General features: G+C 38.5%; 1 protein-coding gene across 2 annotated transcripts in view; it reads right to left on the bottom strand.

Annotated features, from left to right (window-relative positions):
* MYO1B (myosin IB) overlaps positions 1-17,028 on the bottom strand; it is a 186,119-nt gene that overhangs the window by 64,592 nt on the left and 104,499 nt on the right. For both annotated transcript variants that reach the window (XM_023217800.2, XM_023217791.2), the window contains exons 6-7: positions 14,137-14,183; positions 10,213-10,276 (exon numbers count right to left, since the gene is read on the bottom strand). In XM_023217800.2, the coding sequence (XP_023073568.1) occupies positions 10,213-10,276; positions 14,137-14,183 (111 nt within the window). The remainder of the gene's footprint in view (positions 1-10,212; positions 10,277-14,136; positions 14,184-17,028) is intronic.

Genomic DNA, 17,028 nt, shown 5'->3' with positions numbered 1-17,028 from the left:
AAATTAAGCCAACTGAAAAAGAACAAAAATATGTAAGTACAAAAATTATTAGGCGCAGGATGCTGCAGATTTTTCATGTTCTCCAGCTCTCATATGACTTGGAAGACTGCCAGTGTCCTTAAATCGTAGATGGAAAATAATGAAGCCTTCATATTTAGAAAACATGAAAACAAAACAAAAAAATCCCAAAGGTTGAAAAGTACCAGTGGGATATAACTTAGGGAAAAAAGGATTGTGTAATAATTACCATCTCTAAACAATGGAATGTTTCAGTCAATTAATATGTAAAAACTGACGTGCAAAGCAGAAGACAGACTAAATACATAATGTTAAAGATGTAGTACGATTTTACTTATCACGTGACTGAACTTCTGTGCGATCCTGTAACAGTTTCAGAAGAAAAAACCCACAGGGCATGGGCACATTCTTCATTGAAAAGCTAATTTTTATAGGAAATTCCTCCAGTTTAGAAGAAAGTGGCTTGATTACATGAAACATATAAACGCTACATTTGACTTCATCCATTCATGCACAAATCTCTTCAAACAGGTCATCTACTGCTAACGCGCTATGTGCCAGCGATTTGGGAAGAAGCCGGGCACCAGCTGGACACATGCTGACCTTCCACTTGGCCTACAAAAGTCACATGTGTTCCTGGCTGCTCTTGCCACCCAAACCAACAGCAGCAGCTCTCTTCACAGTGAGATGCCAAGGCCTTTGTGAGTGAGGATGAGGTGAGCTGCTATCCTCTCACCTTACAGTGGCACCTTATAATGACGACAAGCGATTGTTTAGTAGCACTTCCACAATCACATTACAGGGGGGCTGGGCACGGTGCCTCACGCCTGTAATCCCAGCACTTCGGGAGGCCGAGGCAGGCGGATCACAAGGTCAGGAGATCGAGACCACCCTGGCTAACACAGTGATACCGCCGTCTCTACTAACAATACAAAAAATTAGCCGGGTGCAGTGGCGGGCACCTGTAGTCCCAGCTACTTGGGAGGCTGAGGCAGGAGAATGGCATGAACCCAGGAGGCAGAGCTTTCAGTGAGCCGAGATTGCGTCACTGCACTCCAGCCTGGGGGACAGAGCGAGACTCTGTCTCAAACAAACAAACAAACAAACAAACAAACAAAAAACCACAATCACATTAGAAAAGCAAACTGTAGTAGGTCAAGACATGAAATAACACCTTCAAAAAGCCCATGACAACACTACACTGTGCAACAGCAACACACTGGCCAGTCTAGTGTTTGACACCTTTTGAATAAATGCTCATAGACATTGCAGAGTGCAGAAATGGCAATGGCTGTAAAAGTCAGCAGATAACAACTACCAAGTTAAAGAATAATATTCACTTGTGTGCGATGTGAAAAGGAATGCTGGCCAAATGTACTTTGTGAACTGTGCACACTGAAATCATCAGTGATTACTCTCATATTCAAATGTGAAACATGATACTATCATATTCAACCCTGAACACCTTCCCTGAGGTTGGTTTTATAATCCCTATTTTACATACAAGAAAATGAGGCTCGCGTCCTAGTCTTGGTAAAAGCAATAGAGCCAGAATTCAAAGCTCTGGGTGACTAGGGATCATGCTTACAGTCTTTACAATTTTCCAGCAAAAAAAAAAAGGCTATGTCCTTAAACACTTGGAAATGCTGTACTTTGTATAAATACATGAATTCACCTAAGCAACTCAATCACAAGATGAGGAATCTTTTATTACAAAGCAGCTGAAGGTTTTACCACTTAAAATGCTTACTCTATTACCCTAGAGCCTCCAATTTCAGTTTCTTTATGACTTTTCTCGTAAGTCACAAGCTTCCAGGTAGAAAAGTAATCAGGGAAAATGTTTGCCCCCAAACAATTTACTCATGCTTAAGACCATTCCTTATTGGTTTTCTTCCCCTAAATGTGCATGCACCAACATAATCTAACAGCTTGAAGCCATACTAAATAATTACTCAAAGTAGAGAACATAAATTCAATTCACTGTAGGGATTCACCACCTGACTATTTAAATTTACTTAAATGTGCCCCTGAATTAAGTCAAAGCAGAACTTTTGCACAGCCTTCTCTTCTGCCTTAGGTGTACTTCTACCACCACCAGTTGAGCCTCTGCTAGCAAGATTTAGTAAAGAAGAGTTATTATTAGACACTGGATATTCAGTACAGAAGAGATATTCTAGATATTCTAATGCAGCCACATCCTCCTCACAAGATACGAGTTTAAGTTTATATTAAATTTAGCATAAATTTCTATTTTAAGGAAAGAGATAAACATATTAAGCCACTCTAATGGGGAAGTTAAGGGGGCAGGGACAAAGAAACAACGAATCAGAACCTGCCCCCCTGCCCTACTGCACTGCCGCTGCCTATCAACACGGAGCCTGGCCGTCATGTAGGGGCTTTCCCAGTTCGACTCATTACCAGCTAGTCCACAATACATATAGTGCCTGTGCACGTCAGGACAACCTCCCCAAGGCACAAGGTGTGAAAGAAATAGTCTAAGACTGTACCTGCTGGAGGATGAAGTTTTTTTTAACAGACAAATAAACAAAAAGACATGTATTGGTTGAGAAGAAAAAAAAAAAATCACATCACATACTTTGGGATGTAACAGAGAAAGGGTTAGATAGTATGATAAAAGCTTCATTATTTTATGTATACTCTCCTCTCCTGGAAAAAGAAGTGGTCCAAATTCTTGATTAAGGCTAATTATGAAAAAAAATCAGCTTTGTCTTGTGAAGTGAGAAAGACAATGAAAGACTGACTGAAAGACCATCACTCAAACTGATGGCCTGCAGAGACCCCGCGCCTCCTCTCCAGTTGCTCCAAGACGAATATTATGAAAAAAGCATCTCAGCAGCATTTAGGTTCTTTCAGTGAATTTATGCCTCCTCAATACAGCAAAAGGATACATTAAACAACAAGCATGCACCCATGATCTAAGTAACTATAATTTATCTACCTTTTTCCTCTTGTCTTAATCACTCCCGAAGAAAAAGTACCAAACAACTAGTGAAGGAATGGGCATAACAGATGGTAGTTTCAGCGGAAAATTCTGATTATGAACTTATGTTTACTTATTTATTGGGATATATATTCTAAAATCTATTTTATACTTTTTCCGAAAAATAACCCTCAAGATTGACAACTAGGAAGGTTCACTCATGACAAATTTGAAAGATTAAAAAAATGGGGCAAACGTCTTCTTACAAATCATTCATTCACTTTGTATGTATACTATAGTAAACGAAAAAAGGTATGAACATCGACCTCAGGGCTCTGACAACCATGGTCTCACATGACTCTCTATCTATTTGCAGGTTTGCTTTGAGGGATCTAAAGAATCTAGCATGCCATGATATTACAATTCTTCCCCTACTTCCACCGCACTTTGCAGCATTTTAAGAAATCAACTTCAAAGTTTTCACTCAAAAGTCAGTATCCTGAAGTTATAAAATCAGCATTAAAGATAGCTAGACCTATTGCATTAAAGTTCTGAAAGGGTTTCCAGTGTTTGTACAGGAAAAATTAACTTGGGCTCTAAAGCACTAAGAAAAACGTAGCTTATTATATACGTAATTACTGTTCTTTATTAGGATTTTGTTATATACATATAGAATATATGTATTTTCACAACAGATTGTTTTCTGATGCAAATTTAATATTTATCTAATAACTGAAAATTTGCTCATGAATGTATCTGAATCTAAAATTCTAGACCCAATCCTGAAATAAAAGTGATGAAATATCTGGTCCTTACTATCTTGATTTACTACCCTAATAAACACAGATTAATGAATTAATTAATTAATCTGAGGTTAATTTAGATATATTTCAACATCTGGCTTCTTCAATATTTGTATATAGTCTCATTTCATGATAAATAGTCTTTTTTCATGACAAACATATTTTGTAAAAAGAACAAGAAAGTAAAACTGAGATAAAGGGAAAGCATCTACTTTCATATAAAGGCACCCATTCTGAAGTCACAGCACTGCTCTTTTGAAATTTCAGTATTTCAGTTGTATTGCTACAGATACTTCACAATGATTGACTATTTCTGTCTTCTTCAGGAGCTTTAAAACTCAAAACTCAAAACTCAAAAAAAAAAAAAAAAAGCTCAGCCTTGTATGTATTAGAAATTAGGCAATGTATTGACTTAAGTTTTTGATTTGTGACCCTAAAAAGGCAGATTAAAAACAGACACTTTATTAAGGAATATCCACTCGCTACTGAGAACTGACCCATAGACAGGGAGTCTTCTATTTTACCTCAGTACATATATTCCCAGAAAACTGATCAGAGTTTCCTTTAGGAAGTGTTCTAACAGGCAGTTTCATGCCTTTTATTGATGACTTTCCATCAATAAAATCAAATATACGACATAAAAGGAAGAACAAAGCTGTAAATCTCAAGCAATCTAAAAGAGTAAAATCACGTTCCATACAAAATGGCATGAATGCAGCACACACACAGATTAAACAATGTGCCACGAGATAGACAGCACATAAAGGTATAAGCCAATTATGTCATACATTCAAAAGAAATGCGAAAAAACAAAGCAATCCAGAGTAATCTGTTCCATCCTCCATCTCTATTGTGAGGAGGGTGGCCGTTTCCTTTTGCTTTACGTTTCCATGTGGAAGGATCTCCTTAGAATAACTCCCCCAGCCTGCTGGCCCCTTACTCACTCCTCCCCAGGACAAGAAAAAAGACTTTGCCGAGCAGTGAGGTTTGCAGAAGAAAGGGCCATGCACAGAGGACTTAGCTCTCTGGGTTCCCCACACTGTGCACACATCTGGCTCTACTCCTCAGTGCTAAAAGACAGATGGGGCAATGCACCCAAGGAGAGGCCAGCAGTTGCTTAATATTGTCAATCACTGCCTCACTACCAAAGTGCCAAAGGACTACTAACACACCTACTTGGGTGATAAACCAAAAGACACTTTCCTCAACCTTGCCTTTAACAGAATAAAGCCACTTCTTCTCCAGCTTGATTCTTGTGCCTATTTGACAAGTGCTTCCAAACTGGGTGAGGGAAAGGATATATTATCAACCACACCCCTGTATTGATTAGTTTTTGCTGCATAACAAATCACCCAAAACTCAGCAGCTCAAAACAATACCATTTATTAGCTCATGATCATGAGTGTCAGCTGGATATTTCCGGCCTGAGCCAACTTGGCTCATCTCTGTTGGGCTTGCTCACGGGTTGGTTGTCTGCTGGCAGCCGTCTAGGCTAAGATGTCCTCACTCCTATGTCTAGCAGTTCATTCCATGTGTCTCTCCTCATCCAGCAGACTAACCCAGGCTCATTCACATGATGGTGATAGTAAATTCCCAAGATCAGCAAGAGAGGACAAACTCCAATACATCAACAATCCTCAAGTATCTGGTTGTGCTGTATTTGCTAATTGTTCCATTGATCAAAATATATCTCCCAGCCAAGCCTTGAGTAAATGAGAGAGGGGACTCATCAAGGATGTGGACACAGGGTGAGAAATTATTGTACTATTTCTGAAAACAATCTATCAGACAGTGGCTGTCTAAAATAAAATGATTACAAAGTGTTTGACACTCTTTCTGTTGAGAGGTATGATATGTGTCTCTGCCCCTGAAACTGTGCAAGCTGTGTCCACTGTGACTACACAGAGTACAGCAGAAGTGGCATGCCATATGCTTTCCCAGACTACTTCAGGCTTCCTCCTCAACCTCTTAGAACACTGGTTGCCAGGATGTTACTTTCCTCTCCAAACCTAGTTGTAATACTGTGAAACACCCAAACTTGTTGTACTCTAAGTTTGAGGTTGTAGGGGGCAGGGGTTGTTAGGCAGTACAGCAAGAATAACAGGAACATAGACCAATCACAGCATTTGCCTCCCTTCATAATTAGCAGAATTTTTTTTTTTCAAGTTGAACAAAGTCAGTACCAGGAGAAGTCTGACTACCAATAATTTTGTTTGCCTTTCTGAGATTTAGGAAAAGTATTTATTTAGAAGTATTTTTAAATGATTAGCACAGAATATTCAGACAAAATTTTCTAATAAAGCAGAAGCTTTATTTCTCAAAAAAACTCTCAACTGTACATAATTACTTCTGTGATCATTAATTCATCCAACAAATATATATAAGGTGCTCAATACTGTTTTTTTTTTTTTGAGATGGAGTCTTACTCTGTCACCCAGGCTGGAGTGCAGTGGTGCAATCTCGGCTCACTGCAACCTCAACCTCCCAAGTTCAAGCGATTCTCCTTTCTCAGCCTCCTGAGTGGCTGGGATTACAGGCACGTGCTGCCACGTACAGCTAATTTTTGTATTTTTAGTAGAGTCGGGGGTTTCACCATGTTGGTCAGACTGGTCTCGAACTCATGACCTCGTGATCTGCCCATCTTGGCCTCCCAAAGTGCTGGGATTACAGGCGTGAGCCATGGTACCCAGCCTATGTTCGACACTATTTTAGTTGCTGGTCATTCAGTAATGAACCAGACTAAGGCTCTGTCCTTATAGAGCATGTATTTGATGAAAGGCTAGAGACAATAAACAACTAACTATACTGAAAAAAGCAAATATTTATTGAGTGTTCACTATGTACCAGGCACTATTACAAGTGCTTTAGATACTAATACATAATCTATACCTCAAGACAACCTATGCAATCGGTCCTATAGTTCACTTCATTTCAAAGTGAAGAAATGGAGGCACAGAGAATGAAGTAATCTGCTGTCTTTTGTTTAGACACTGGAAACCACATGATAAACCAACAAGAGCTGCAAAAGTAGGCTCATGGGTATGCCCCAAATAATGGAAAAGGAAAAAAGAGCCTGCCTTTATATGCACTTACACACCTACTGTGTCAGGTATTACACTAGGCTCTTGACATGGTAATGTGAACAAGACAACCTCTCTTGTCCATAGTTCGCTCAGGTATATGCACATCTGAAATAACAGTTTCTTCACAGCGTATATTTCTCTGTGCTATTCTTCTTTTAGAAGATAGAATCCCTTGCAACTTGTACCATATGTTCTCCACTGTCTAAACTGCCACCAAATGCCTGTGATATTAATTTTAAAAACTGGTTTCCAAAAGCTTCCAGTTCATAACACCAGATGCAAAAATCCCCAAATACAAAAACATAAATATTATCAGACCAACAAACCTTAACAAAGTAGAAGTATCATTTTACATTACCTAAACATTTGTATGTGTTTCTATATTTTATCTTCTCTATTGAAGCAAATGTTTTGCCATCTTCTATTCTAATACCTCTCTTAAAGACACTAACCTTAGGGATATGTAGTTTTCACGTGAGTTCCAGACTTAATTTGTCTCTTTTACAAAAAGAGAGAGAAGTTACTGGGCTTTTGTTTCCTTTCCACTTTCTGGGTACACAATTGGCTCAAGGGATATTGTGCCTTTTTCAAGGTAAGAGTTTTTGTCAATGACAATCTATGCTTTCACTAGGCAGCTGCTAGAAAAGGAGGCAAAATATACTTCCTACAAAATGGCAAATTTTGTCTTCTTTTCTACGCTACAAGAAGCTAACTTTTAGCTTCTTTAGTTTGGAGAGAACACAAGATGGTTTATCCATTGCTTTAAACTCCCTTCTGCCAGAAGGCAGCAGCTCCCAATGACCACCTATGAGTCAGTTCTCTATACAGGATGAAATTTCCTGCTCTTACCACTAATATATTCCTTTTCTCTCCAAAGCAAAGGATACTCTTAAATACCAGGGTGTTCCCACTACCACAAATTTCAATATAATTTCACTGTGGGAACAAATGGTAACAAACACCATATGAAATCCATTCATGAAGATATATTAATCTTAATTGGAAAAGAACTGAGTGTTTAATATTTATTCTCCACGGGTACCGCAAGAATCAGGGGATAAGACATTTGTGCTTAGAACTTAAACTTCAAAATTTAAAACCAAAGTTGTTTTCTAATCCTTATAATAAAGTTATCCTGAATTATTTTCCTAAAATCCTCAAGAGTAATATTGATTAAATCATTCCAAAATGTTCAGCTGTAAGTTCTGTAATGAAAACAATAGTAAACCTACTCTCATTTTTAAAAAGTGTTTTATTAATTTTATAGCTAGAGTTAATTTGTCTTGTAAAAAGAAACCACTAAAGACTCATGAGTATCATTCAGAATAAATACTAATCATTCCTTAAAATGGTGATCTTAAAACTGAGGCACACCACTAGCTGGACAGCTCTGATCAGCTGCCATATACTGTAAAAGCAGTTTTCCTAACAAGTTTGGCAGGGGTTATAATCATTTACCTTTGGTTATATCATACATAATTTGTATGAGTACTTTTACTCCCATATTTTGTGTATGAAATCATTTAACTGAAGTAGCACTATCCCACTCAACTTCAATTCATATTAAAACTTTCTCTTCAAGGCATTTCTCTAATAATTAAACATTCTTATAAATATGGACAATCCCAACACATGGCATACAAAACTGTGTAGTTGGGCAAACTAAAATGGAAACTTTATTTATTTATTTTTGAGATGGGGTCTCACTCTGTCACCCAGGTTGGAGCACAGTGGCTCAACCTCGGCTCACTGTAACTTCCGGCTCCCAGGCTCAAGTGATTTTCCCACCTCAACTTCCTGTGCTGGGACCACAGGCGTGCGCCATCACATCTGGCTAATTTTTTGTATTTTTGGTAGAGACGGGGTTTCACATGTTGACCAGGCTGGTCTCAAACTGATGAGCTCAGGTGATCCCCCCGCCTCAGCCTCCCAAAGTGCAGGGATTACAGGCATGAGCCATTTGTGCCTAGCCAGAAATTAAATTATTTAAGAACTACAGAATGCTGGAAATGGGAAGAACCATGGAATTCATCCAATTCAATCCTATCATTTTAAAGGTGAGAAATCTCTATCCCTAGATGGTTACTCTCTGAATCATGATTTAAAATTTTTTTTTAAATCAGCTGCATAGTTTGACCAAATTAACTAAATAATAATTTTCAAAGGGCATTCTTCTGCTAGGGCTAGTCAGGAAGATCTCAGTGGCATCTGAGAGTGCCAGGATTCTGGGCTACCCATCTCCTCTTCAACCAGATCAGGTCTCATTTTACCAGTACCATCTTTGGGGTTCAGCATAACATTTTCTTTGAAGACAAAATGCCACTGTTACAAGAAAAATAAATGTGCACACTTTGGATACTTCAGTCAACTCTTTTTTTTTTTCTTTTTTTAGGTCTAAATATAAATTTTTTCATTCTAACAATCCCAATAGCACCATGGGATGGTGAGGCAGGCAGGGGTAGGAAGAGATTCAGTTCTACGGTCCTCAAAAAGCCCAGAGTACTCAAGAGGACAACCAGACTGTCGCTGGGGTGCACAAAGCCCTGAGTCATCACCTTACATTTTCCAAACTAATCAACCATGATGAGTCAAGAGGAGCAGGGACATCCGGGTTGTGCCGTGGGCGCCACAGCTCCCAAGCACTGACAGCACTGTCATTTTTATAAGAGACACTGAAAACCCCAGTGGCGCTCATATACCCACTTTAGAAAACTCTGCACCTAGGCTAGTATGAGCAGACCTCATCTGACTGTGTTTTTTTTGTTGTTGTTGTTTTGTTTTTTTTACCTTTCACATAGAATATTTCACTTCCACAGTCAAAAATCATGTCTAAAGAAAGTTAAAAAATCTGTTTTACCTAACAAGTGTATCACATTCCAATCACTTAAATACACTGGAAGAGAAGCAACATTTCTCAAAGTAAGACTGAAGTACAGGTCTACTCCTTTTATTGAATAAATATTACTCCAAAAGTTATTAATTTAAAACCAGTTATTTATATTTTGCTTTTTTATCATAAACATTTTGTTAAAGAAAATAACACTTAGAGGATCTTTTTTCATACAGGATTCCCTTAAAGACCTACAGGATTTTAAAAAGACCTATAGAATATAAAAAACAGTAAGGCAAATATTTATTTAGCAAACTCCTAAAAAGTTTTCCCAAGGTAAAGATGTTAAGTGATCTTTTAAAAGATTTATAAATTACATTATATTATAAAACAATCTGAAATGCAAAGCTTAAAGTTTAAAAATAAAGCAAGGAAACATTCTTATGCCTCAAAGACACAAATATCTAAACTATTCTACTATAAATACATGTTTTAGGATTCTGAACTTCTTTACAAGGACTCAAGAAAAATACTCACAGTTACTTATTACTCCTCCTAGCGGATCACCTTTAAAGTCAAATTCAATATCCATATATTTGCCCTGCCAAAGAAAGATTTTGTGAATTTCCTAGTTCATCTCAAAATATTCACTCAGTGTACTTCTTAGAGAATAGCAGACTAAGCCCTTATTTTTCTACATTTGTTTAAATGTAACTAAGAAAGATACAGTCTATATAACCAAGATGCAAAACAACATGCCTCCATAAATAATTCATACTAAATACCCCATTAGTTCAAAGCTAATATAACCCACTGCTAATTTAGGAACAAATCTTCTCAGCCACCTTGTGACTTTTCCATTTCAGATTATCTTTCAAACTACTGGAGGATATGTACTCAATTCAAAAATAAAAACAGAAGAAAAATAAGTCGTCTGTGTATACAGACTGGTTGGGAAGATAGTCTTTTTTTATTTGCAGAATATGTTTTAAGCCATTGCTAGGAACTTGAAACATATCAGTAAATGAATTGAAATGTTCAGAAATCTGTTTTTATAACTACGCAAATCAAATACAAGATTATGTGTTATGAACAGGTCAGAATCACACTGATCATTATTCCCTTTTTTGGCTTTTCACCCAGATTATAATAGCAATATACAACACAGGTTCATTTTACACTTTATAGACAGTATCTTAAACACACAGACACACGCACGGAGTTTAATATTCTGATTGTTAAAGAACTGGTCCATAATTGCCTAAAGAGTAACAAGTATAACAGAGTAACTGTGACAGATGTTTCTTGTTTGGAAAAGTGTGTGCGGTTCTAATAAGTAAAGTCTTTAGTTTTGTTTCATGTCCTAAGAATTACTTTAACTCATTAATTTTCAAATAAGGGTAAGGGAGAAGAAATACAATCACATGGAACCCAGTCAACAACGCAATTTGTGCCTTTGTATCAGCTTATGCATGCTCCTGCACCTTCTCTTTTTTCATCATCATGGGTCATCTAACCTTTTAGGTCTGCATTTATTCATAAGGATATGTCTGTCAACCACTTCTTTAAAGCTGAAGTAGGCACAAGCGAAAGCATGGCATGGCTCCTGCCTTCAAGGAGCTTACTGTCTAGTGGGGAAATTGAGACAGGTCAACAGGACACTCCAGTCTAGGAGGATATGTCCTACAGTGGGTCCTGGTGCTATGCCAAAGCAGCAGGAACAAAGGGAGTGTAGGAAATCTGCCCCACCTTAATTGCAAAGTATCAGCAGAAGTGAGGCGGGCAAGGAGGTGGGAGATCAGGAAGGAGTAGGCATTAAGAATTGGCAACCATGAGGATGAGTGGGAAACAAGGCTGGAGAGGGAAGTTGGAGCACATGATTACTTTGAGATATTCTCATCACAAAAAAGCCCTGTCCTTAAAGGCTCCTAAACAAGGATGCCATGATCAAACCTGCTTATTTACAAGATTTCTCTGGCTAGCATGGAATGAACAGCAAAGAAGCGAGAGTATATGTAGCTGACAGGAGGTGGCTACAGTGATTAGTGGAGAAATCTTGGTGGCTTTAAGTAGAAGTAGTCAGAGAGAAAAAGTAAACAGAATTGAGAGCTACCTGGAGAGTCACAGTAACAGGCCCAGGTTGGATGCAGGAGATGAGAGAGGATAAAAAAAAAAAAATTCGGTCCTGTGGCCCAGGCCACTGAGTGGACAGGGAGGACGTCCAAGAAGGTGGGAGACCAAGGAGGCGAAGCAGCTACAAAGGAGGGGAAGAATGGTTACTCTGTCAAAGGAGTCAGAGGTTGACCATGTAAGAGGGGATCCTTTTGATAGAAGGTGGTCCCTGGCCACAGGAGGCGACAGAATCTAGACCCTAGGTAAAAGGAGCGTACATAGACATATGTATAGGTCAGGCACAAGGAAGCAGGATTAACTCAGTTCGAAGGCCTGTATGATGACGATGGTGATTTCTGTAAAGTAGGCATAACATCAAGAGCTGAGAGGAAAAAACAGGAGGTTTGAGGAGAGTAGAATAAACACTGGAGAGAATGGAAAAGGATGCCAACCGGGGATAAACCAACTAGTGGCCAGCCCTGAGAATTCGGTTGATAGTGGAATGACATTCTTCCCACTAAGCCACTTCCTGATTACTCGCCAAAAGCTGGGTTCTGATCATGTCACTAGTCCACTCAGAAATAACTCATAGCTCAGTATGTCAAACTACAGCTGCTGTGGTGGGGAGGGGACCCTGTGAGGCATCTCCATGGGAACACTGGTTGAAAATGTGAGCTACACTAGAACACAGCAGGGTCTATCAGACTACTCTGTGAAGAGGTCAAGGATTTCATTCCAGGTTAACCAGACCAACAAAGACTGGTTTACAAGTTAAAGAAATTGCAATTTCCCCGGAGCACAAGTACATAAACCACTGTTATGTACAGTAGTAACTTTAAATACAGCAAAATCCTGCTATAAAATTAAAACATGGGTATATTACTAGTCAAGTCACAGACCACAAAGCAGAGAAACTGCTAAAAACTGGGCATGAAATGATTTAGCCTATAATCAGGTATTAATCTCATATCCTAATACCCATGTTATAATAGGATTTCTCTGAAGTTACTTAATAAACCAAATCACCTGCCAAGCCTTTCACTAGATTTCAAATATCACTAAGAAGTAACAGCCTTTTAAGTAATATGGGTTTCTACATTTTTATGGTCTATAGACTAAATGTATTTGCAAATATTAAACGCTGTGTGTGCATATAATTTGCAAACAGCAAAAATAAAATCTGTATCACATAAAGGAGCTTGATCATTAGAATTACTTCTATCACCCACACTTCACTTCTAATTTTATTTATGTAATGAGATTAGCCATGTTACCACAACAGGAAAAGGCAGGGATCAAATCAGTTATAACAACTTAAGGGGCTAATGTGACGGAAAAAATTCACAGCCTTGGAATTAGGAACCTTATTTAGCCTGCCATTTTCTACACCATCAAAACTATCTCCACCTGAGGTCATTGTCCTGCCTTAAGCACAAAATAACCTTAAGGAAGAGCTAAATGGGATCTAAAAGAAGAAAGTGGAGAAAGGTCAGGAAGCGTCTCAAGTAAGGAGGCATAAAAGATCATCAAAATTGTCCCCGATGGCAATCAGTAATGTATGTGAGAAGATGGTTCATAAAACAAATGATCTTTTTATTATAAAAATGTATACATCAATTTCAAAACACCACCATCAGACTCAACATTTCCTGCAGCTGCATTCAGGCAGCTGTGTCTCTGTAAAGGGCAGAGGCACCAAAGAGCATGGCCTGGCTGGAGGAGCCCACTGCGTCAACATGCAAGGCACAGGCCAGGGAGTAGTGGGGGATGAGGCTGGGAAGATGGACCCTGTCGGGAGAAGTAGCATTTTCCAACACAATCTAGCTCAAAACACCAGGTTTGGTTTTTATTATTCAGTTCTACTCTACAGCCCCACACTCACCCCACAGGCTTGCATTTGTTGCCAAGCCTATAGACTTCACCTCTATTAATTTTAAAATACATCCCATCCTTTCTGGACCCACTAAATAAGGGACAAGGGCTACGGTGCACCCTAACCCTAAACTTGAGACCCAGTTTATCTTTCTCTTAATTTCTGATTCTTGATTTCTAAATACTACACTCAGATAAGTAAAGTGTTACTCTAAATAGCCTCATTTAAATTGCTTATGGGATTTTATGATAGAAGACGTCAAGAAAACATGGTAAAAATAGCTTGTTACTCTAAAAAGAATTCAAAAGGAAAATTCCAGAAACCAAGAGTCCTTACAGAACTTTGAGCCTCAATAGAGATGATGTTCCTCTTATTTTAAAAATGTGTGTATTAAGAAATATTAAACATCTACTGGTTGTTTAAACATACATGAGCTAAATATTAGTGTTAACACTTATGCTTATACAAATACTTACAAATCTAGAGGAGTTGTCATTCCTTACAGTTTTGGCATTTCCAAAAGCTAGAAGGAAAGAAACAGATGTATGGTTAAAAAAATAATAATAATCTCAAGCAGAAAGATAAAGCAAATACAGCATTTGAAATCTATGATTTCTGGAAAATACAACTTGTGGCAATGATATTTCTGTCCAAAACTTCCACAGAAATATACTTAACAGAAGTCTTAGTAAGTTGCTAAAGCTTCCATGTCTTACAAGTTCATAGAAAAAAAAAGAATCATTCCTATGATTCATGGAATTCAAGTATTACTGTAAACTTAATCTTATCTAATTCAACACTTTTTAACACTTTTACAGAGTAGTCAATTGAGTGACCAGAAAGCAAGGCTTCATGCTCTTCTAGGATTGTCATCACTGAATAAGGTTATTTCAGAGATTACTTATCATTATCAAAGGCTTTATGGAACTCGAAGTTTCCAGATCACAGGGAAAGGCATGTGAACCTTTAAATTGTTTAATTAATTTTAAAATAAAGCTATTTAAATATTATTAATTATAGAGCTCTGGAATACAGGAAGAGTAAAATATTTGGAAACAATAGTCATTTCTAATAGGCTAAAAGTGCTTTCATCAGTTTATGTGTATCAGACCTAGGTGAAACTTTCCAAACAACGAAGAGAAACAATTTGGCCCATAATGCAAAATAACAAATGTTCCAATCTTAGCTGTTTCCTGGAGACAAATCCCTCACAAGACTCCCTTTTAAATGAGGGCATTTAAGAACCCCAGGTTGACGCTGCCCCAGGCACAGTGCTCCTGTTTAACACAGGGAACAGCACGGAGTCATAGAGTAAAAGGATTGCTTCACCAAGCCTGTGCACAAGATAGGAGCAAATTAACCTGGGCCATGGTAGTAGAAGATTAAGCAGCCTAAACGTAAGTCGTATAAGTAGAGGAGATCCCTGTTTGATGCTCTGGAAGCCCCGCCCTGCCCATCTTTACCATTTCAAACTTTAATGTGCAAACTAATGACATGAGGCTAAAGTGCAGACTCAAGTTCAATGGGTCTGGGAAGGGGCATGAGATCCTCCATTTCTACCAGGCCTCCCACCCGTCCAGTCTATTACTGGGATCCAGGGCCCACACGGCAGCTAGCATGATAATGTGGTGAACAGAAATAAACTTTTGGGGTCAGAGGCTACACATCAAATCTCTGGAGGTCTCCATAACTTCTTCAAATTAAACAGGGAGCAGATTAGACTACTGAGTGTTCAAATGAGACCTATGGGCTAAAATCTGGACCAACTTTTGAAAGCAGTCACCTGATCAAGGAGAGAGGGTGTATGTTTACGTATGTTAACTCTGGTAATTCAGCAGCCACACCTGATGCATTGTATTTTATATGGGGTGGCTTTTTTGTGTTTTTGATTCTTAAAAAAAATAGTTGCTCAAGCTCGGTTAAGACCACATTTACAAAGTCAACACAGGCAAAGTTCTTTGCCTTAGAGATGCTGCTTGGGCTGAGTATGGTTTGGTAGGTGTCCGGCAGCAAATTGTCTTCAACAGAAGATGAGCTGAGACACTATACAGAGTGAAGAAATCTGTACACTAAAAATATTCAAAAAAGGATGCTTGCTGGAGAGGTTCCCGTGCTTATCCCATGTCCACCAGCAGTTAAAAGGCTTTCATGAATGCAACCTTGATAATGGTGTGTATTGACCTAGTTATCATGAAGACTATGACATTTCTTGTGTTTTCACAAGCTAGTCTTTTGTGGTGGGTGTGAACATGCAGGGCTGCCAAGTTAGCTAACTTGCACAGCCCCAAGTCCGACTAGAGATGTTGATGCATAAAGGACAGTTTATTGTGGCTTGAAGGTCAGGGGCAAGTGAAGGAATTGCTTCAAAGAAACTTTATTCAGGGTGCTATTTGCAAGCCATAAACCATCTTTTCATCAAACAAATCTGAGTTGCACATTACTAAACACAACCCTAAACACTAAAGTCTTTTATTGTGAGCCACAGAATAAAAAGCAAGTGTTCCATTATAGAACACTTGAGACACATTCCTCAATTGGCTTTTTTTAAGTTCATTGTTCTAAATGCTCATTTACAGTAGCAGCTCCAGCTAAAAAGTAAAGCATTCCCATAAAAGATAATGCATGCCCACAGTAGACATTTCTTCCATTTCCTGCACTAGAGCCTAGTTCCAAATACCACTGACTAAAGAGCCAGATTCTGGTCACAGATGCAGGCTACAGCATTCCTCAGCATTTCTCCTTTACATCACAGCATTCTTAAAATAAGCATATACAGAAATACAGCAAATGTATAGCACCCTAACTTAAAAGCAAAGGACAATAAACAAAAAGTCAAATATTGGAACAATAAAGTTGAGAGATACAGTTTTCCATAATAGCTTTGTTATTGATTAAGATACTGAAATGGAGGAAAGATCAAAAACAGCATAATAGATGATTTGCCTTATTTCTCTCTTATGCTACTAACTGGGGATACAGATGCATGGTGTGTCCTTGTAATGGTGAAACTGAAGCATGGGAAGTGTGTCTTGGGGTCACAGTGAATACTCAGTGTTCGGGAGCCTCTCTGAAAGGGCAAGAGAGGCTGAGCCTCAGTACAAACGACAACAGGGCAGGGTTTTAACCCTTCATACTGGGAAAAAGCAGTTCTGCTTTAATCCATGTTGAATCTCATCCTTCCATGACTTTCCTTCCATGACTTGGACCAAAAGATTCCACCAAACTACTTATCTAGGCTAGAGATTCTAATCAGGGTGGTTCTGACTCCCCAGGGGACATCTGACAATGTCTGGAGATACTGTCAACTGTAACAACTAGGGGCAGGGGTGCAACTGGCAGCTAACAGAGGTCAGAGGTACACAGGACAG

This window comes from Piliocolobus tephrosceles, chromosome 11 (genome assembly GCF_002776525.5).
Source record: "Piliocolobus tephrosceles isolate RC106 chromosome 11, ASM277652v3, whole genome shotgun sequence".
Taxonomy (NCBI): domain Eukaryota; kingdom Metazoa; phylum Chordata; class Mammalia; order Primates; family Cercopithecidae; genus Piliocolobus; species Piliocolobus tephrosceles.
The sequence above is the reverse complement of the archived record's forward strand: the minus strand, read 5'-3'. Positions and strand labels throughout refer to the sequence as shown.